General features: G+C 47.5%; 1 protein-coding gene and 1 long non-coding RNA gene across 14 annotated transcripts in view; both read left to right on the top strand.

Annotated features, from left to right (window-relative positions):
* Window positions 1–22,538, top strand: part of LOC149337857 (uncharacterized) — a 111,588-nt gene that overhangs the window by 41,243 nt on the left and 47,807 nt on the right. The window contains exon 3 of one of the 13 annotated variants that reach the window (XM_089553575.1): window positions 14,615–14,900. The exons of the other annotated variants lie outside the window; for them this stretch is intronic. Within the exon in view, the coding sequence (XP_089409701.1) occupies window positions 14,822–14,900 (79 nt within the window). The 5' untranslated portion in view covers window positions 14,615–14,821. The remainder of the gene's footprint in view (window positions 1–14,614; window positions 14,901–22,538) is intronic. 13 annotated transcript variants of the gene reach the window in all.
* Window positions 1,356–14,480, top strand: LOC149337859 (uncharacterized). Its single transcript, XR_016284441.1, has 4 exons — window positions 1,356–1,924; window positions 2,956–3,049; window positions 3,593–3,668; window positions 11,179–14,480. It is a non-coding gene; the product is annotated as an uncharacterized LOC149337859 (long non-coding RNA).

Here is a 22,538-nt window from a genome sequence, read left to right as displayed (position 1 = left end):
TTTGTTCACGACCAAAGCTCTGGGATAGAGTATCATTAGCCAATGTCGAGTTGTTGGTAGAAGCGATAACAGCCATACAAATTTCCTCCCATAGCCGCTTTGCTGCTGCTCTGGAGTTCGCCTGGCCTCTGCTATAGCTCCGCTCCTGAAGGGGTCGCGGAAACCGAGCATATATTTATTTCCCTATGACGCGGGGTTCAGAGTAAAACGGTGCCGAGGGTAGCACCTAAGTGCTGGCCAGTTTCGAAGTGCATTCAGCTACAGCATCTATGTGAAATCGGCTAGGTTTAGCGACGACAAGGGCAGCCAGCGAGCAGCGCACAGTTCGTCGCCCGGCGCGATCGCGGGCGCCGTCGTTGCCGAAAGCTCGGCTCGCTCAATGATTCGCTCCGTAGCTTGCGAATCGCGCACGCAAGGCTGGAAAATCGAGCAGCGACTGGCCTGCGATTGAGCGAGCCTTTATGCCCACGTTTGCAGCACAGGTGAACAAATTTAGCACACATGCATGCATGGAATATCGGCGGCGTTGCGGCGATTCTTAAGCTCGTCCTCGACGCCATCATCACCGTTCGGGTGGACCCGAACATATCTTTATTTCACTACGAGACATAGTTCACAATAAAACGTACTTACAATGCAAAGAGTAGCACCTCAGCGCTAGCCAGTTTCAAAGCGCTCTCAGCTCTGGCATCGAAGTGAAACCTCCTAGGCTTAGCTACGAATACGGCAGCCAGGGAGCAGGCCGAAGCTCGTCGCGCGGCGCGCTCGCGAGCAGCGTCATAGCTGAAAGCTCGGCTCGCTCAAAGATTGGCTCAGAAACTTGCGAATTGTACTCGCAAGGCTGGCAAATCGAGCAGCTAGCGGCTGGCCTGCGACTGAGCGCACGTTCGCAGTGCAGGTGAACAACAATTAGCGCACGAATGCTTGGGATACCGGCTGCGTTGCGGCCACGTTAAGGCGATTCTTAAGCTCGTCCTCGACGCCATCGTCACCGTACGTGACACACAGGCTGAGAACTTGAATTCGAGTACGTGCTAAAGTAAGCTGCTCGTATTTCTCGGAACAATCTGAACTCGAAAAGACAGTTGCTTCTGTCGGCTTCCATGCATGTGGGCTCTTGCTAGTGAAAGTACACTCGAACAGGATGCGGAGAGTGCGGGCCGCTGTTGCATATAAGCTAAAGTGTGAAGCAAGTATCGTCGTAGTTCCGTAACGCAGTTGATATCACAGTAATCCGCTTGTACGGGCCACATTTAAGCTCTGTTTCATGTAGATCTCCGTCGACCATGCCAGTGTCGCGTAGAGTAATGCATCGCAGCTGCTCTTTGTCCTACCGCTCGCGTCGAACATATCCTTGATATGGACCAGTTTGCGATACGGTGCGTTTCTTTGCCTTTTTTGTCGCATTTAAGGGATTTTCGCTGCCGTCAATCGAAATTGCATTCCCATTCCGTCAACAGCGTCGTCTGCGCCGTCGTCTGCTAGGACACCCGGGGATGGGATCACAGGATCGCAGCTTCTACAAACGACATGTCAGCAAAAGTATCTAAAAGCGCTTTGGTATTCGCATTTAATAAAGAAATAAAATGAAAAAATATAATTTGTTTTTGTTGCGAACACAATTCAAATATTAGTAATAAAAAAAGCGCATTTGTAGGTTTTTTCAACGAAGCAAAACTGCAGCCGTCGTCACGTTTTGTGTTATTTGGGTTTTCGTAGCATTGTTTGAGTGTTCGTGCGGTGGACGTGTATGAAGAACACAAGTGTGTTTTGGAAACCAACGACGAGAATTACGCCCTGTCAACACTGGTGATTTTCAACGGGTAAAGCCCTGAAGAAAGGTAGCGCTACGACTTCTTGTCATCTGGAGAGGCAACGAAGAAGAATGTGCGGTTTTGCTAAGCCTTGATGAGCCGTCTGAACGGTGAGTCCCGTGTAGTACGTTTCTTTACTTCTGATCTCTATTCGCACGCGTTATTAGTGTGCGCCTATATAGGGATGGCAGTGCAGGCAGTCTGCGTGCGGTTGCCTCAGCTATAATGCGTTAACGCCGATTCACACGACGGTCCGTTCGCCCGCGGCCCGCGCACTACGTATTCATGCGTCACCACATTGAGAGGCGCGCTGTCGGCCGCGGCAGCGGGCGAACGGAAAATCGTGTGAATCGGCCTTTACCAGAAAAGAACGGGCGTATAGGCCGCATGGCAACTGTTGCTCCATAGTCTCTATCTGCGTTTAGTACTCGGGCGCCGCGGTAAATAAAAATGCCACCAGTTATCATAACAGAGTTATGCGGTCGCTTGCTAGCGCTGCGAAAAACAACAGACAATTACATTCCAATAGCATAGATTTGTGCTACATAGGAGAGGATGATGAGCGTGCAGTGCCACGTTAGAGAGCGCTCTTGCTAGGCCAGCTGCGGACAGACAAGAGAACTGACAACGGTCGAGTTGCCTCGCGGCTGGTGCCCGTCGGATTGATTTGTGCTACTTAGAAGATGACGATGAGCGGCAGTGCCGCGCGACAGAGCACTCGCGCTAGGCCAGCTGCCAACAGACAGTGCTCAGTGTGTGTACTCGTGGGATTAGTGCTTACGCCTTAATATTTGTCATACAATTTTTTCGGGGACAATGATCGCGTGTAAAAGGCTGGGGCATATCCCTTGCCTAGTCATTTGTAAATTTTTATCTGTGCTTCCCCATGGAACAGAATTTGACACAGTATTATGTCAGAGTTAGATCGTTCTTGCGTCTGCCCTGAGGTGTAGGTGTCGATGCTTCCTCGCCTTCAGATTTTGAGAACTGTTTGGGATGCAACTGCGCACTTATTTAGGATTTCAAGCTTTTTGCTATATCCCTCGTTTGTGCGGCCCGCTTTCAAGTCGTTCGCTATATCGGTGATGGTTTGTTATTGATTTTCACTTTCTCTTATTTATTCTTGGTTGACTGCCACCAGCTGTGCTGCCGGCGATTCTCCGCGCTCGGAACTATTCCCAGGCACGAGACCCTACCCACAGACCTCCCTGCACCACACTCACCAGTTTTCTTCGGTATTTTTTTCCCTTGCTCTTACTTGCATTGCCACTAGGCAGTTTTTATTTCTGTGCAGATTTGTTAAATGCAATACCAATTTTCGTTTCATGCTGTGATGTGAGATATCGTGCTTCTAGCTAATGAATGCATGCCTTTTCCATCCTCTCATCATTTGTGCAAAGCAGACGGGTCTACTGGTCGCTACGTTCAATTTAAAAATACCTTCGGTGCTGCTGCAAAGCACCCTAGTAGTAATAAAATCCTGTGCATGCTATATTCGAATAGTTACGCTCTTTTCATCATGCATAAAAATAGTGGTATTCAAGCCTGCTCATCTTTCTATGCGGGTGTGACAGTCATGTAAATCTACTGAAAAAATGTATATCGGTGCATCACATACAATCTGTTCATTTCTTTTGTCATGGGCCCTCTCATTGCTTTTTGTGTTCCTATGTTACTACCTTATTCTAATTTATGAAGCAGTAGACAATTTCTTCTCTTGTCATTCATGACATTGTTACGGCCACTGACAACAGTTGCTCTGACATATTTATTTGCAGTTGCCAGCTGCCAGTATCTACTGGGCCATTCGTGCTTCCAGCTTTTGGCTGTGCTATCTCTCCTCAGCTGTTTGTGGTAGGTATTGTTTTCCAGTGATGCATACCTTACCTGCCTATTTAGAAAAATTTCGTAGACATAGGCTCACAGCCGGGTTTAGAAATGCATGCAGAGCTCTACGTGCACTTAGCAGCAGTACCTCCCTGTATAATCACATGAATCTGATCCTGAATTACATGAATGTAATTACATGATCTGTATGAAATAGTCGCTCATGAAGCTTTTGACTGCTGCTGTTAACATAATGGAATTTACACTGCTTCAGGTGCAGAGACTATTTCACACATGTTGCCTCTTATGCATATGTGCCCTCTGAAAGGGCGAACATATTCCTTTATCCCTTTAAAAAATATTGTGTTCTATCATGATGCTTTACCGGTATTTCTGGTGTATAGACCAAAATGTCACTCAGTATTGTAACATGAAGCGGGAACTCAGTTTGTCCAATGTTTTAGAGGTAACATGAAGCGGGAACTGAGTTTGTCCAATGTTTTAGGGGTCCTAAAACATTGGACCAGCACAGTTCCCACTCGAGTTATTGATCACTTCGCTCTCGCCCTACCATAAGCTTGCCGTCCAGGTTGGACAAATTGATAGAGCGACTGCTCCAGTGAAGTGGTGGTTCTGAGTTCGAACACCGGACCAGGACGAATCTTTCTTTAACTACGAAGTTTCTGTGAAAGCTGTATAGCTTTCCTTTGTAGCCATTTGGCTGTGCTCGAGTGGATGTCAATGAGTAATTACTCCTTATTACAGATCTTTTGTCAACGCCAAACTGATTCAGTAGCAACAAATAGTAGAAGGGTAAAAGCATGCTGCTCCCGAAAATTCGTTAAGCATGTTATAAAATGTATGCTGTGTCCTCCACAGATTGGAGGATCCCTGTCTGTTACTAGTCAAATTTCACTACTCCACCTGGATTGGACTCCCACTGCCCTTCTCAAACTTTTGAAATCCTGTTGCCCTAGCAGATCATCAGCTGTCGGTTGTATTACTTTCGCTTCAGTGAAATTTGACATGTAGCGGACAGGGATCCTAGAATTTGTGGAGTACACAGGCAAACTGGAGACTTATAGAATTTTTTTACCAGCCAAGGAAGACGCATACACAAGATTCGTTGTCTGTGTTTCACAACTGAAAGTTCTAAATGCGTGCAAAAGTGTATCGTGCATTCGCACGTATTTTGAAAACTCAATTTTTGCAGCATTAGGTTTTCGGAATTGGAGCTGTAGCATTGCCGCCACAGAATCCCGCTCGTTAACAAAGTGCACACTTATTTGCTAGGTATATATTCGGTATACCGCAACCAGTACACGTCACTGTTTGGAAGGTTCTGTCGTGAAATTTCTGATTGTGCAAGGTAGCTTTTCTTTTAAATTCAAGCGCTCTCTATTTGCTTTTTCCTGTGCATATTCATCGGTCGTTTCAATTCGGAAGCGTTGGTGCTGCAAGACGTGCATACGGAAGCTACGTTTGTGCACAAAGCTCCTGAGTTTTTGAAAGCGCAGCTCTGACAGTTCTCGTTGTCATAAATAAGTACAAAGCAGCCTAATCTTTTTGGACACACCATTTCATGCTCTTAGCTGTTTCTGAGAAACAGGCTGCCTTTTTTTCTGTTTTTGGTGTGAAACATACCTAACAACTTCTTTCTTTCTCGATGCACAGATAGCCTATGCATACACGGGCAGCTTGATTGCAATATTTAGGGCAATATTTATAACAGGTGCAGTGAGCCTTGGTGCATGTGGACAGAAATTAAGCTAGGGTGGGGTGGGGTATTTTCGCACAGGGTAATGTTATGCGGAGGGTTTGGCGTATTGAAACCGAGTCTCTCTGAGCTCTTATTAGACGTCCCAGCACCAGGACAGTAGTTGAGGCTTTTCTTCTTTGTTGTCTAGTCAATGGTTTCCATCACATAAAATAGCCTTAATTCTAGCTATCCCGTGGCCGTCTAACAGAACGATGCAGATATACTGAAGTGATCAGTGTTGCATAAAAGTAGTGAGAACATTGCAAATGCAAGACAACTTCATTGGTTTGCAGTGCACTAACGTGGCAGTCATAGAGAATTACACATTACATTTGCAAATCTAAATTGTGCATAATAGTATGGACTGGCACGTAATGTGCGAAGTAATCACAGTTATCTCGTTCATGCCAAATGCTAGTGTCAAACATTGTCAGTATTGCATATTTATAAAGAGCAGGCATGCTGCGCCTAACTTGTCGTTGGATAGATTTTATTACTATGAAAGCAAAAAGTTTACACATGGCTGTCGTGTTCTTGCGTGGCAAGTAGTATTACCTTAAATGAGTATAAACACCAAATTTTTGGTTATGTGTGTTCTTTGTAGTGACGTGCTGGGCATTCGTATACATAGAATTGTTGCATAGTATTCGTCTCCAATCGCTAAATAATTACAACCAGATTTCTTTTCTTCCCTGTTTCAATAGCATAGCAATTGCTATGACATCAATGTTCAGTATAGGTTATGGAAGGCACAAAAAAGCTACGATATCGCTACTTCATCGTTTTAATTAGTTACAATGCTAAATAAACAGATTCACAACAGCGCTACGGCACAAGGACAGAAGAAACACGAAAAACACAGGACGGGCGCTGACTACCAACTCTTTATTGCGTGAAAAACCAGCACAGATTTATACTATTTCCTTGACCACGTGATGCACTGTCAGCCACGGGACACAGCGAAGGAACGCTTCACACGTTTGGGGAGTCATCACACAGCTCGACAGAACTCATAAAACGTGCATGCACTATCAAAAACTATAGCATTACCAAGCTAATGATAAAGGGACTAACAGATACAAAGATGTGCATGGACCAGCTACAGCCAATGACAACTGCAGCTCAGATAGGCAAGAAAATGAGTACTTCAAAGCAAAGCGGAATCTTTGGGCTACGTAAAAAACATTCAAGAGAGCGAGAAGGCATAAAAGCATGAGAAAAGCATGAGCAAAATGGCGATGAAAAAAAGTAAAAGTTGCTAGGCAATAGGCACAGTCAGCAGGCTAAAAGCGAAAACAAGAAACCGACACCAACAAATAACACGGTAAAAGTAACAATCGTTAAAAAGGGAAACTAAAAGAAAGAACAAAAACATGAACCACCACCGGCCAAGCAATGAAAACGGTAAAACAACTAAAAGTCTTTAAAAGACAGAGGAGCAAAGTTCCGCATAAGGTCAACAAACAAAACAACGCAAAATAAAACACTATAAGGTGAGATGCAGGAAAAACCGTTTGTCAGGATGTCTAGCAGTTAAAACGCAAGAATCGCGTCCGTTCAAGAAAGGTCCTTTCTTTCTCCTGTAAACAGACAGATGAGCTGCTGATGCACTCGTCCCCAGCCTTTTCAATCAAAAAACCTTCAATAATCTCCCTTTCTATTCTACTCCTTGCGGTCACCAGAAACTTGGTGTCTGAAAACATAGGTCGACAATCATGACGGGGTTGGTTACAATGTAGTGCCATGTGGCTCCCAGACTTGTTTTTTACGTTCAGGAAGTGTTCGCTTGCTCTGTCATTGAAGCAGCGTCCGGTCTGGCCGATGTATACTTTTCCACAAGTGAGGGGAATCTGGTAGACAACTGCGGATCGACATTCGGTGTACTGACGGGAATGTTTTACTGAGCAGGTCGCCCGCTTCTTCCGGTTTACCATCGGACACACTCTTGCCAACTTACATGGGGCAGAAAACACAACGTTCACATCGTACCTGGCTGCAACCTTCTTAACATTGTGCGATAGCTTATGGATATAAGGAATTACGGCAACACGTTTCCTTTCCCTGGGCTCTCTCCTTCCCTCTCCTAGCTTCATTTTCTGTAGTAAGGCTTCGCACAGGCCTACTATGAGGAAAGGTGAGTAGCCAGCTAAAAGAAGGCGTTCAACCTGGTTATCAAAGCTGTAATCAGCCATGTGCTCGCAACTTTTTGTTAGTGACGCATGAAGTGCGCTAGTTGCGACTGCCCGCTTGACAAGTTTGGAATGCGCACTGTCGAAGGGGAGTAAACCTTTCTTCGATCTAACGTTGTACGACCAACACACTCGCTTACCACTAAAAACCAGCAACAGATCTAAAAACTGGATCCTGTTCTGTTTTGGCATTTCCCACGTGAAGTTCATTCCACCAGAATAGTCCTTGAACACTCCGACGATGTCCCTGACGGCTTGTGCTGCTGCTATTGACATGCCACAAGCTGTCAGGGACATCGTCGGAGTGTTCAAGGACTATTCTGGTGGAATGAACTTCACGTGGGAAATGCCAAAACAGAACAGGATCCAGTATTTAGATCTGTTGCTGGTTTTTAGTGGTAAGCGAGTGTGTTGGTCGTACAACGTTAGATCGAAGAAAGGTTTACTCCCCTTCGACAGTGCGCATTCCAAACTTGTCAAGCGGGCAGTCGCAACTAGCGCACTTCATGCGTCACTAACAAAAAGTTGCGAGCACATGGCTGATTACAGCTTTGATAACCAGGTTGAACGCCTTCTTTTAGCTGGCTACTCACCTTTCCTCATAGCAGGCCTGTGCGAAGCCTTACTACAGAAAATGAAGCTAGGAGAGGGAAGGAGAGAGCCCAGGGAAAGGAAACGTGTTGCCGTAATTCCTTATATCCATAAGCTATCGCACAATGTTAAGAAGGTTGCAGCCAGGTACGATGTGAACGTTGTGTTTTCTGCCCCATGTAAGTTGGCAAGAGTGTGTCCGATGGTAAACCGGAAGAAGCGGGCGACCTGCTCAGTAAAACATTCCCGTCAGTACACCGAATGTCGATCCGCAGTTGTCTACCAGATTCCTCTCACTTGTGGAAAAGTATACATCGGCCAGACCGGACGCTGCTTCAATGACAGAGCAAGCGAACACTTCCTGAACGTAAAAAACAAGTCTGGGAGCCACATGGCACTACATTGTAACCAACCCCGTCACGATTGTCGACCTATGTTTTCAGACACCAAGTTTCTGGCGACCGCAAGGAGTAGAATAGAAAGGGAGATTATTGAAGGTTTTTTGATTGAAGAGGCTGGGGACGAGTGCATCAGCAGCTCATCTGTCTGTTTACAGGAGAAAGAAAGGACCTTTCTTGAACGGACGCGATTCTTGCGTTTTAACTGCTAGACATCCTGACAAACGGTTTTTCCTGCATCTCACCTTATAGTGTTTTATTTTGCGTTGTTTTGTTTGTTGACCTTATGCGGAACTTTGCTCCTCTGTCTTTTAAAGACTTTTAGTTGTTTTACCGTTTTCATTGCTTGGCCGGTGGTGGTTCATGTTTTTGTTCTTCCTTTTAGTTTCCCTTTTTAACGATTGTTACTTTTACCGTGTTATTTGTTGGTGTCGGTTTCTTGTTTTCGCTTTTAGCCTGCTGACTGTGCCTATTGCCTAGCAACTTTTACTTTTTTTCATCGCCATTTTGCTCATGCTTTTCTCATGCTTTTATGCCTTCTCGCTCTCTTGAATGTTTTTTACGTAGCCCAAAGATTCCGCTTTGCTTTGAAGTACTCATTTTCTTGCCTATCTGAGCTGCAGTTGTCATTGGCTGTAGCTGGTCCATGCACATCTTTGTATCTGTTAGTCCCTTTATCATTAGCTTGGTAATGCTATAGTTTTTGATAGTGCATGCACGTTTTATGAGTTCTGTCGAGCTGTGTGATGACTCCCCAAACGTGTGAAGCGTTCCTTCGCTGTGTCCCGTGGCTGACAGTGCATCACGTGGTCAAGGAAATAGTATAAATCTGTGCTGGTTTTTCACGCAATAAAGAGTTGGTAGTCAGCGCCCGTCCTGTGTTTTTCGTGTTTCTTCTGTCCTTGTGCCGTAGCGCTGTTGTGAATCTGTTTATTAAGCATGAACCAACTAGCCCACACCAGAATCCTCTTACAATGCTAAAGCCAGCCTGCCTTAAGAGTCGGAATCACAATGAATGACGAAGCCGCAATTATATTGCAGTTTTCCTCATGCCTCCCCTGGCTTATACTGACCTTTGATGCCATTGCCATTGCTCAGTTTTTAAAAGTGAAGCAGGAGAGAGAAGATATTTAATTACAAATTATTTAGCAGTCATAGGCAAATACTGTGTGGTTATCCGTGCATAGTAATGCCTTATGCATCATTAAAAACAAAAAAAAAATGTGCAACTGAAATTTGCTCGGCTGCTGACCCAAAAGACGCGGGTTCGATCCCGGCCGCGGCGGCTGGAATTTCTTTGGAGGAGAAATTCTAGAGGCCCGTGTACTGTGCGATGTCAGTGCACGTTAAAGAACCCCAGGTGGTCGAAATTTCCGGAGCCCTTCACTACGGCGTCTCTCATAGCCTGGGTCGCTTTGGGACGTTAAACCCCATAAACCAACCCAAACCAAACTGAAATTTGTTGTCTGCCTCTTTGAGATGAGAAATTTTGAATTTTTCCTTCACTATTTTAGAGCATGAAATTCAGTTAATGGTATCTGAGAAACAGGAATTGCAACAGCCATTTCTCTTCAGCAAGAAAACTGTCATTGGTTTAAGTGTTTTCCCGATTCAAGGTTACCCTATATTTTAAACTGCACAATGTATTATGTGACAAGAACCGTCAAGCACAATAGGTGTGGTTTTAGAAATGACTGGAAGTGATAAGGGAATACATTTACTTAGAGCAGGTAGTGACCGCTGATCCGGATCATGAAGAGTAATAACTAGAGGAATATGAATGGGGTGGAGTGCATATGGCAGGTTCTCTCAGATCATGAATGGCAGTTTTTCAATACCCCTCAAGAGAAAAGTATACAACAGCTGTATCCTACCGGTATTCACCTATGGGGCAGAAACGTGGAGGCTAACGAAGAGGGTTCAGCTTAAGTTAAGGACAACGCAACGAGCTATGGAAATAGAAATGATAGGCGTAACATTAAGAGATCGGAAGCGGGCGGAGTGGGTGAGGGAACAAACGCGGGTTGGAGACATCCTAGTCGAAATCAGGAGAAAGAAGGGTGCTTGGGCAGGGCATGTAAGACGAAGGCAAGATAATCGCTGGTCCTTAAGGGTAACGGAGTGGATTCCAAGAGAAGGCAGGCGTAGCAGGAAGCAGCAACATGTTCCATGGGCGAAGGTTTGCAGGAACACGGTGGACATAGCTGGCGAAGGACAGGGTTAATTGGAGAACATGGGAGAGGCCTTTGCCTTGCAGTGGGCGTAGTCAGGCTGATCATGATACTTGCAGAAGAGCTTGCTCATGTTAAAATTTTCATTTGGTAAATATGTGCTTGTTTTACATGCACACAGCTTTTGAAAGGACTAGCATAGTGATAATTGTATTGGGCTTCATAAAATTGTAGCTCTGAATGAAGGTTTGCAATGAAAGGTGTCTGCACTTGGTCACAATATAGGTACACACTAGTGGCGACATGACACACACGATCAGTACATTCTAGTTGTATTATTTCTTTTTTTTCATGGGGTTATATGCAGGATAGTATGAAAAGGGCATTGGAATTGACTCTTACTTGCATTATTTTCATTCATGTTTGCAGGCACCCGGTGAAATGCACTCATAGCCAAAGCTCCTTCACTCAGCCGAGCAAGCTACGGCATCATCCAGCATCTTAGTTTCTTTTGAGCGCTTACAGCTCACTGCGGTGGATTTGGTAGATGGGTTTACTTTGCTTTTGGCAGTGTTCTTGGCATTTAATGTCAAGTACACCCCAAAAACAAAGCGGGCTTGTCTGCTGCTTGAGACACTAATGGGGCTTGATCCTAGCGAGCGCCTCCCGAGCGTGTTTTGGGCAGCCACAGCAATCACAGCAATGACTTGAGAAATAAAAGTTATCAGTGTTGTACATTTTTGTCATTATTTCTTGAACCATTGTTATTCCCAACGCAGACAGAGCACCATACTAATGTGCAAACTGTAGTGTAGCCATAAAGTAGTTGTATGAGCAAAAATTATTCTACTCAAAGATTATAATCCCTTTTGCTCATTACTCTTTTGTAGATGTAGCGCAGGTGGATCCTGCAAAACATATGACCAACTTGCTCTGAAGAATATATGAAATAAGAAAATTAGTACGATACATTGAAAACACGTGAAACTCCTTTTAAAGGAGTAAAATAAGATCTGGGCTGATACTCCTTGAAGGAGTATAGTCACTCTAACAAACGGAGTCCTGGAACTCTACCTGAAAGAGTAGTAGGATGCTGTTTCAATGTGGTAGCTTTACTCCCTCGGAGGAGTGCCTGTACTCTATTGCAGGAGTAGTACAGTACTCCTTGAGTAGGTGTTGGATCACTCTTTGTCCAGAGGGAGTAATTTTATTCTGGAAAAAGGAGTGGAATATGGGACAAGCGAATACTCCTTCAAAGTGTGTTCTGGGCACTCCTCTGCACTCCTTTAGTTCTAAGAGTGCAGTCGCTTACGCGCGTACACGACACGCACACACACGCGCGCATAGACACTCGTACGCGCACCGCCATTTCGGCTGTTTGGTGAGGGCTCGGCGCGTCCAGCACGGGTCTCAACGCCGCTGACCGAAACAAGCACGGCCGTCGTCTGCTCGGGAGCACTTCTTGCACCTCGCTAGCGCACGTGCAGCACGAAGCCAAATCGAGTAGTGCAGGTGGCGCTAGCTGCAAATCGAGTGCACCTGCTGAACTGGTGCACAAACCCAGTGTAGGAGCGGAACGTCGTCAGTCTTCGGTGTGGATTTGGGCGCCAAGTAGGGAAGGAGAAAAAAGTGCCTGCAATAACTCAGTCGCCACTTAGGCTTGGTAGCGCATGACATAAAAAGCAGCGCCACAGCAGATAGGGACGAGTGAGAACACATACAAGCGCTAGCTTGCAACGGTTTATTTTAAACGCATAGTTTAATATATTTAACAGGGGAGTTCGGCGGTTGTCCGTCCACAAAGACGACGCGGACAGAGCGGCCCTCGAAGGGGATGAAATGGCAGTGCGTGCGCGTCTGTGTACGCGCGTAAGCGACAGGCTGTCTTGGCGCGCTGCGTATGGATTCTCATATTTCTGTCCAACCTCGCATGTTGGTTCACATTATTTCTCTTTAGTGTGGAAATATTATTATTACAAGCAGCACGATGGAGTGTTTAAATAAGAGGCATATGGTGAGATTTTTCATTTAATAGGTGGGTGATCGTCGCGTTTGCGATGACTCGCTACGACGTCAGTATACCTCCGCTTACAGAAGCGTTTGAGTGGCATTGAGGTCACCGTCAACCAACATATTCGCCTGCGATTTAGTCTTTGATAGTCACTCTACCGTCACCCGTCGCGGTGGCTCAGTGGTTATGGTGCTCGGCTGCTGACCCGAAATACACGGGTTTGACCCCGCCCGCAGCGGCCGAATTTCGATGGAGGCGAAATTCTAGAGTGCTGTATACTGTGCGATGTCAGTGCACGTTAAAAAACCCCAGGTGGTCGAAATTTCCGGAGCCCTTCACTACGGCGTCCCTCATAGCCTGAGTCGCTTTGTGACGTTAAACCCCAATAAACCAATCAATCCGCCGTCACCGACCGCCGACAGTGAACGCGAGTTGTTCAGTTCAAATATAGTTCGAGTTATCAGGCAACTCTTCTGTAATTGCGGCAGTGACTTTTCGATAGAACGGCAACAGCCTGAATCACGCGTACGAACTGTCAAAGGTCGTCTCGAGCGGAAGTAACCTCTCGAATTCAAAGTTTGTTGCCCCTTCAAAGTAGCCGTTGAATCAGTGACAGTCGACCGGCCTGTGCCACCTTGCACAATGCAGCGGTAAGGACAGTGTCAAATTCTTCACCACTTTTGGAATTAGCCGCCGCGGTGGCTCAGCGGCTATGGTGCTCGGCTGCTGACCCAAAAGACGCGGGTTCGATCCCGGCCGCGGCGGCTAGAATTTCTTTGGAGGAGAAATTCTAGAGGCCCGTGTACTGTGCGATGTCAGCGCACGTTAAAGAACCCCAGGTGGTCGAAATTTCCGGAGCCCTTCACTACGGCGTCTCTCATAGCCTTAGTCGCTTTGGGACGTTAAACCCCATAAACCAAACCAAACTTTTGGAATTAACAAATTTCTGAGCCACTTCACAATATGCGCCACTTCGAACAAATGCGCAGTGTTGAATAGAGCTAGCACTATCCCGCGCATGTATCAAACCACGCGACAACCACCAACACACGGCCCGCACTACACGAACGTTTCGGCACTTTTGCGCTCGATTTGGCCGCTGCACCGTTTTAAGTAGGGTAAGAAAAACTTGTTCTTGGGCTAGCTGGAAAGCCGTGCTTTCAGAGGAACCAGCGCAAAAAAGGACAACGGACAAGGAAGAAGAAGGACGGCACAGATAGAGGCGCTGAACTTTCAACTTTATTTCGGAAATACTATTGCAACGTATTTATACAGTTTTCTGTCAGCGGCAATGACACACTAGAAGAGCAAGGCCAATTTTTTTGAAAGGAGAATGACTGAAGATCTAAACGTGTGGCAACAAGCAAGCAAAAACCTACCCAGCTATTTTCTATAACATATCAATTAAACAGATAAAGAAATGCGATGAACAACGGCCAACAAGGAACGCGCCATAAACCAACGAAGATAAAAACATGATCTTGAAGGCTGAAAACGATAAAAGTTATAAAAATAATGTAAGAAGGATAGAGTTTAAAGGCCAAAAAGTAACACGGGAAAAATTTAAAACAATAAAAGGACTATTGAATATTGTGGCGAAGTTATATATACAGATCAGCAAAAGGAAGTCAGCAAAAGTGATGAACGTGGTACATGTGCGCGAACTGGGAAAAACCCATATTGCTGAGATCACATTTGTGAGGACAAAGGTGCCGCGGACCGTGCTGTACAGTTGCGAGTGTCTGTTTCTACAAGAAGACGATCCCTGCCGGCCCCCGCTATGGCCCGGTGGGGCATCGGGCCGGCGCCTGCCCGCGGCCTCAGCCAGCGCGCTGTGAACGCTGCGGGGCTCAGGTTGCTGTTGCTCCCGATGGCGGCCCAGTTAAACATCAGTGCTCCCCGTGCTGCCTCATCTGCGGAGGCAGCCATTCCACCGGAGCGGCTGGCTGCGTGAGCAAGTACCGCAAGGCCATCAAGCCGGGTCCTCCACCCACCTCAAAGCAGAAGCAGACGCCGGGATTCAAGTCTGAACCCAAGAAGTCCGGGCCGGCAAAGTTTTTGATGTCCGGGAACCCGACGAGGCCGCCGGTCTTCAAAGCCGGGGATTTCCCGCCCCTGCATGGTACAAGCTCAGACTCAGGTGAGCAGTTGGAGTGGGTTAGTCTCTGGGTCCACCCCCCTTCCCTCCCGCACTCAATCCGCCCTACAGCGGTACGTAGAGTAGCTCAGGTGCCAAAACCTCGCTCATAAAATTCAAGAGCTCTACAAGCCAAGCAGGCAGGGCCGTCTGAGCCCAGGCTGAGCCAGAGGATAGCGGTGCTTACTAGAGTCTCACGGCGGGCCGTGGTTGATTCGGCCCCCGTTGACGCTGGCCGCTTCGAGACCGTGGAGCGTAGAGCCGAGCAGTTGGATGGGAGGGTAGCCAAATCAGTCCGCGAGTTCTTTCAGGACATGTTCATTTGCTTCCCGAAATGGAACTGTCCTTAAGGCGGTGAAACCCTGGGTCAGCTCCCCAATCAAAATCACTGCCTGCTGTGAGCCCCGCAGCTAAAACGGATCCCCGACAGGCAGCGGAAGAAAGCGGTTCCGGCCCGATGGCCGCGGCGTTGATGCTGCCTCTGGCTGGGTCTGCGCCGGCCCCCGGATCGAGTGCCTACCCAGCCCCGTAATAATAAAAACATCAATATGGCTAGCGAACCTTCTCAGGAAGCTAACAAATTAGAACAATTCGAAATCATTCAATGGAACTGCAGGGGTGTCAGAGCGTGGAAAAAACGGTCACACCTCCAGCTCTACCTGCAGTGCCTCGGTGACATGTCGGCGCTTCTTGCTCTGCAAGAGCCCGGTAATGATGCTGAATTCTCTGGGCATAGCTCGTTTCAGGAGGGCCCCTCTACCCCTCGTGCATAAAGCATACACCACGATTCAGGTCGATCTTGACCTAAAGACTCAGCAGGAATACGCAATGGTTAGGGTTCTGCCTCTCAGGCGCCGCGACCCGTAGATACATGTACTAAACGTATACTGCCTTCCGCATAAGCCGCACATTACCTTCAGCGAAATTTTCTATCGTGCACTTATATTGGCTGACAAGGAGCCCCTGGGGATTGTTGGGGATTTCAACGCCCCCCCCCCCCCCCCCCTTCACTGGGGCTATCACTTCGAGAAAGCCAGGGGGTGCAAGCTGGCGGAGCTCGTCTCCACCCTTTGTCTTACGTTGCTCACGGATCCGGCTTGCCCCACACATGTGGGCAACTCGGCGACCCGTGACACGTGTCCTGACTTATCTCTGGTTAGCAACACTAGAGACGCCACCTGGGAGAACCTGGGGCAGCGACCACTGCCTTCTCCGCATCACGCTTTTGGCGAAGGCAGCCTGCAAAATATGGGGACAGGCAAAAGAAACCAATAGGCAGCAGGAAGACACAGGGGCGCAATAAAAGACACGGACGTAGAAGTAGACAGGGACGAGCGCTCGTCTCTGTCTACTTCTATGTCAGTGTCTTTTATTGCGCCCCTGTGCCCTCCTGAAAGGTTATGAACCAACACGCCCAAATACAACTACTTCTGAATAGGCAGCAATTTCGAACTAATGACATCCCTCACTTACTATTCTCCGACGGCTACGCGGAGTGGGCAACACAGGTCATCAACATACAGAAATAACACACGCAAATACTTAACATCACCGACGAGATCCCCGCAGTGGACAATAACCTCCTGCATCTGTGGGAGGCGATGGAAGAGCCAAAAGACGAATCGCAAGCTTAGAGCTAGCATTTCACAACTTACAGAGCAGGCTGCGGCACATGCGACACAGCTTACAGACTCTAATTGGATAGAACGCTGCATCTCGGCAGCGCGTCAGGTTAGCTTGAAGGGGGCTTGGCGTCTCTTACGCAGCCCCATCGACCCTTCTTAAATGAAAGGGGCGGCGCAAAAACAGCTCCGCGGGTCTCTGCACGGGTACCAAGGTAAGACGGCGCAACTTGCGGACACTTTCCTCCAAACTCTAAAAGCTTCCTTACCTCAGTAAGGAAGCCTTCCCTGCAGTGAGGCCCACTGATGTCAAGCTGAAAGATTTCTTACTCAGGAGCCCTAAGTGAGATCGTCCTTGGTGCATCCTCTGAGTAAAGCCCGACCCACATGGAGCGATTTTAAGTAAGTGAGATGGGACGGTAATTACGTGGATCTTGCCGCCCGGCCACCCGGCAACGGCCGCTTGGCCGCCGGCTGCCGTGCGCCGCCGACCAAGCCGTGCTAGATACGTTCGTCTGACGGTCAGCCGCTCACCGGAAGCGAGCTGTCAGCGCGGACCAATGAGGGCGCTCTGCTCTCGCATCGGTCTTCCGCCCGCCGCTGGGCCCGGCGACAAACATGGCGGCGCTCTTCGAAGCCAGACTAAGCCACCATAGCCGGACCCCTCGCTTCGGACTGAATTCTCGTTGTTGCTGCCCTTTTCACTGGCTATAAATGGTGCACCGGTCTTTCGCTTCGTCTCATCTTGCCTATAAGAAAACGTAAAAGTGATGAATTTGCTTTATTTTTTATCTAGAGTGACAATTCTCCCCTTCTAGGCTTAAGAGGAGAGTAAGTTTGTTTACAGTAATGGTTCCCGTCCTGAGAACCAGATGGCGCCACTATAGGCTCAGTTTATTTTTGCGTCTCTGCTAGCATACGCTGAACTAAAAGTTCAGCGTATGCTGAACTGCGTATGCTAAAGACATCCAGGCTGCATGGTCCTTCCGTCGCCCTGACAAATGCAGACGACGTGATGCACCATGCAACTCCCTTTTCTTGGTTGTTTTTTGAAAGCAGTTTGTAAGAGGTTGTCTCATCTAATAAGTCAGTTGGAAGTCAGCGCTTCTGTTTCAACTTGTCGCTCTGCGAGTTTGTTTTATGCGAAGCATATTGCTAGAGCTACCACTCACGCCGTCGGCGTGGTACCCCTAGACGTCACACTACGTGACACCGTGACGTCACACCACGTGACACCGTGACGTCATACCACTGACACCGTGACGTCAGACCACGTGACACCGTGACGTCACACCACGTGGCGCCGTGACGTCACACCACGTGACACCGTGACGTCGCACCGCGTGACATCGGATGAGAGAGGCGGCCTCCACCTCGCGCCGTCGCCGTGGGACCCCTAGCCGTCACGTGACACCGTGACGTCGTCGTGACGATGCCATCGCACAGACGCCGGAATGTCCTCGAGTGGCATTCCCGCGCATTTCGAACGCGCGTTCACACTCGGTGTAGGTGAAACGCTCGCTCCACCGGGCAGGCAGACGCGGCTTCCGTGGCAATCCAGGCGCTCACCCAACGCGCGTCTCGGGGTTAGTCGGCGTTCCGCTGTAGCCATGCCGTTGTCTTCCCCCACGACGAAGGCTTCTAGTGGTTGTATTAAAATGACCAAGTATGCAACCAAGGAAAGCCATGTATTACCAAGCCTAGCCACCAGTATGCTTCGCATCTGACTAGGCTTAACCTTAGCTAAGCCTCAGCCATAATTTTTTTTTCTGTATTGCACTGCAACTCCCCATGGGGTAACCTTACCAATTTTACAGTAATCACGAAGCGTACGCGTGATCAAAGATTTCATAAAAGATAATTAACAATATCTAGCCGTCCATTCTGCATACATCTTTAAAAATAGATTGGTATTATTGCAACTAGACCATTGTCGACAGTCACATCAGTTATTGGAATTTCGAGAAAGCGTATCGTCGGCGCTGTGGCTCAACAACTTTTGGCCGCCTCTTGCCGCTTCCGAAATGTGCGAGTCTTCTCCCCAGCGCACGCGCGCTAGAGAGAGAGAGGCAGGAAATTTCACGTGCGCCACCACGGACTGACGCCCGCTGAGGACGTTGTTTCTCTCTGGCCAAAGATGCGCTCTTTTCTGACGGAAGTACGCGTGCTTTGGCGCAAGATGGCCAAAATTTGTTGACTGAGAATAATCGCGTTCGCATAATTCGAAATACTAATATGACTAGTGCTAACGGCCCGCTACAAGTATTTATTTGCAACCAGGCTCCTAATTGGGATGGTTAAAAAGTTAACGGTCTGAAATAATTATGCTATTAGTTAGAATGATTCACTTATGCGCCTCAGAAAACGTTTCTTTAAGAAATAGTGCCGGGCTTCCCGGAAACACCTGCTATTTTTACAGTAAAACTGAAGAAACGGAGCAAGCTACGTGGTTTTCCGCGCATGCTTGTTTCTTTAACTAGTTCGAGGCGCCACCGCAGCGTGGCGTCAATTGCGTGAATGTCGCTAATTTTTTCCTGCAGTGAAACTTCGCGCTGGGATAGTTGGTTGGAAATACATTTGAAGTTAAATAGTGTTTAGAGGTGCCTCGTCATTTCGTTGTCATTTTGTGTTGCGCATAGTTATTAGCGCAAACTTTTTTTTCTCGCAGTTCGTCCGGGGCTGGTTAGTTCAACATACATTTGAAAAAATATTCGTTCGCTTCGAATGGACCACCCAGAGCGTCCTACTTCAAGGAATATTGCCTCCGCGCTTAGCGGTAAGGGCGGCCGTTGGCGCTCGGGTTAGGCCTCGCTCGGTGAGTGAAAAACCGACCGCATCCTTGGGAACGACGGAAAGCTCGGTCAGACGATAAAGAGTTGAACAAGCAGGGGCAAAGAATAGTGCGAAATTCTAGAAGCATACCTCATCAGCATGCATACGTTACGATACTGTGGGCGGCTTAATGGTTGATTGGCGCCGAAAGTATAATTAATCGGGCCAACCAGCCCACCACTGCACTCTCAGTAAAAACAGCGGCAAAAGGTTACAAAACAAACCCAAGCAAATTAGCGTCAATACACAGGCGCAACGCAAATAACAAGCATAAGATGAAGACGCACAGTATTATATGCAGACGAAAACATCAGGGGGAGAAAATACAACAACGTTACAAGAACAAAGCAATACTGTGCAAAAGGTTAGGACGAGAAACAGCAACAGGACAAAGAAAAGGGTTAAGCGAGTGGGGAGAAACGGTGGCTTAGCTGCGGGATGGCAAGGTCCGGTCGCAGGTATACTGTCGGGCTGCGGAAGCACGCGGGGGCTGATGGGGTGTTGCGGATACGGGAGAACTTGGGCCAGGCGTCTTCGGGGCCGCCGTCGCCGTGCTCTACGCGTCAGACACCCGCCTAGGCTCGCTTGCCGACCGTGGCTGTCCCCACTCACGTCCGCACGCACCGAAATCTCTACGCCAACTCCTAGGTTCGCGGTTTTCCCGCCGCCGTGTTCTCGTGGCAAACAAACAAAAAGAAGCAAAATGCATAGCGCACCAACGATTCGCAGATGTAAAAGGGAAAAAAAAACACGAAAAAAAAACGAGAAGTAACGTGAGGGAAAGCCACGGTCCTAACGAGGAGCGATGCTAACTTGCGAAGGTCGGGAAGGGTGCCGGTGCATTCAACCGACAGCTCCCCGTCAACCCACAACGTGCAAGTGCTCGCTACCCGGCGATAATACTAGGAGCGGGCGGATTGACCTTCACCCTCAAGCGTCGCGAGTGGTCAACCGCCCACGCGGACGAAATCTTCATCACCGCACTGCGACATGTGCCTAAAAAACAGAGGCGCCTTGCCTCCCTCTGCTGCAAAAGACGCACAAGGCAGGCACGACTTTGTGACAGCATGACAATAATTGTATCAGTACTTGAGTGCTCTTGCTGAGAAAAGAATTCGCTCTCTTAGATCGCCGGCGATAGATACGCTGCTTATATTTGCTTTGTTATTTCCGGGATGTGGTGGTGGTTATACCGCGCATGCCCATGCTAGCCTCGCTGGCAGGTTGCTGGTTTCATTAAAGCACAGTTCCTAGTGCAGTCGTTGGGCTGTACGCCTGCCTTCTCATCCTTTGTTTGACTGGTTCTACCTTGGGTTCTTTCCTGCGCCTGGCTGCACGGCTCCTTAGGTCGTGGCACTGCTGGAGGTGCTGCCTTCACCGCTGCCTTCTTCATCATCATCATCATTTATTGACCCTTAAAGACCCCTGGCGGAGTATTACATAAGGGGGGGGGGGGGGGGCGAACATCGAAGCAAGTAATGACATTATTAGGTCAAAAAAATATATATACAAAAAAGTACAGTAAAACAGTGAAAAAAACAGTGGAAAAAAAAGTAAACAGTGAAGAAAAGTATACAGTGAAACAATCGTTGCTTGGGAAAGAGAAAAAAAGAAAAACACGTTTATAAATCAGGCAGACAGGTGCAGTAGTAGATCAAACAATCATAACATAAAAATAAAACGCAAAGGCAACAGTTCCCACATTGGGGTTTGAAGTGCAATGACAGCATTTGGCGGAATTTAAGAGCACCGCGTTCAGTGACAATACGTTCGGGTAGTGAATTCCATTCATTAATGGCAAGAGGCAGAAATGACTCGTTAAATGCGTTTGAGGAGCCATGAAGTCTTAGGATGCTCATGGAGTTGAAAAGACGGCGTGATGTTCGGAGGGGAGGGAGCAGAAGGGAGTGTCGAAGTGAGGGAAAACAATAGTACAATTTATGGAATAAAGATAAACGGGCAATTATACGCCTATGCGCGAGAGGCTCGATATCGGCAGATAATTTTATTTTGGTAATGCTAGAGCGGGTGTCATAGTTGGAGGAAATAAAGCGGGCTGCACGGTTTTGGATGACTCTACGGATGACTCGATGCGCCCGCCTCTCGTGACCTCCCTTGTTCATCGTCCAAGCCTGGCTCGGTGATTAATGTAATATTAGGCATAGGCACTTAAGACCGCTTACGCACGGGAAGGCATCACTGGGTGCACTGACACCCTTAGTGTTCCCGGAGACTGTGATGGGGTCCGATTGATGAGATTGGGCGAGGGACTGATAAAGCGAGCCTGTTACTTAAGCCGCCATGTTTTTATTTATTTATTAATTCATTCATTTATTACATACTGTTGGCCTCTCTTTGAGGCCGTAACAGGATTGGGTGCACATATGCATGAAAAAGTACACAATAAAAGATTGCAGAGAAGGAACTTTTCACTCTCATAGAAAGAAACATGGTAAATGGCCCCTTGGTTTCTGTGGCTGTTTGCTTCTGTCACATGGTGACAATGTTAACCGTTCTGAAAGTGGTTTGCTACCTTCGACACGAATGCTTCAGGAGTGAGCTGGCTTACAATTTCAGAAGGCAACATATTCCACTCACGGATTACATGCGGGAAGTATGAAAATTTGAATGCATCACTGTGGTATCTATATTCAGATAGATGTTTTTCATGTTTTGTTCTTGTGACACGTGTATTAGGCGTAAGCAGGTATCTAGTTTTATCAAGTTTTGTGTCGTTATTCAAGAGGAGGAACAAGAACTTAAGCCGCCGCAACAGTCTAGCTCGTGTGTGAATTGTAGATAGGCCGGCTTTTTGTAAAAGCAGTGAGGGTGAGTCATGGCGACTGTATTTGTCATAAATGAAGCGGACAGCTTTTCGCTGAACACTTTCTAATCTATCAATATATTGTTTAGTGTAGGGCAACCAGGCAATAATACCGTATTCTATAACTGAGCGGACAAGTGAAATGTAGGCTAACAGTTTTGTTTCAGGTGAAGCAAGTCGAGGGAACGTCTTATGGTATAAAGCGCGGAATGTGCCTTTGTGGCAATGTGTGTCACGTGCTTGTTCCATCGTAGATCGGAGCTAATAATCACACCAAGATACTTGAATTGCTCTACTTTTGTAAGGGACTTCTGTTCAATTCCATAAGTGAAGTTTAATGGTTGTTTCTTTCTTGTGACGGTC

This window comes from Amblyomma mixtum, chromosome 7 (assembly GCF_055824585.1).
Source record: "Amblyomma mixtum isolate Tamu chromosome 7, ASM5582458v1, whole genome shotgun sequence".
NCBI lineage: Eukaryota > Metazoa > Arthropoda > Arachnida > Ixodida > Ixodidae > Amblyomma > Amblyomma mixtum.
This window is presented reverse-complemented; position numbering and strand designations above follow the sequence as displayed.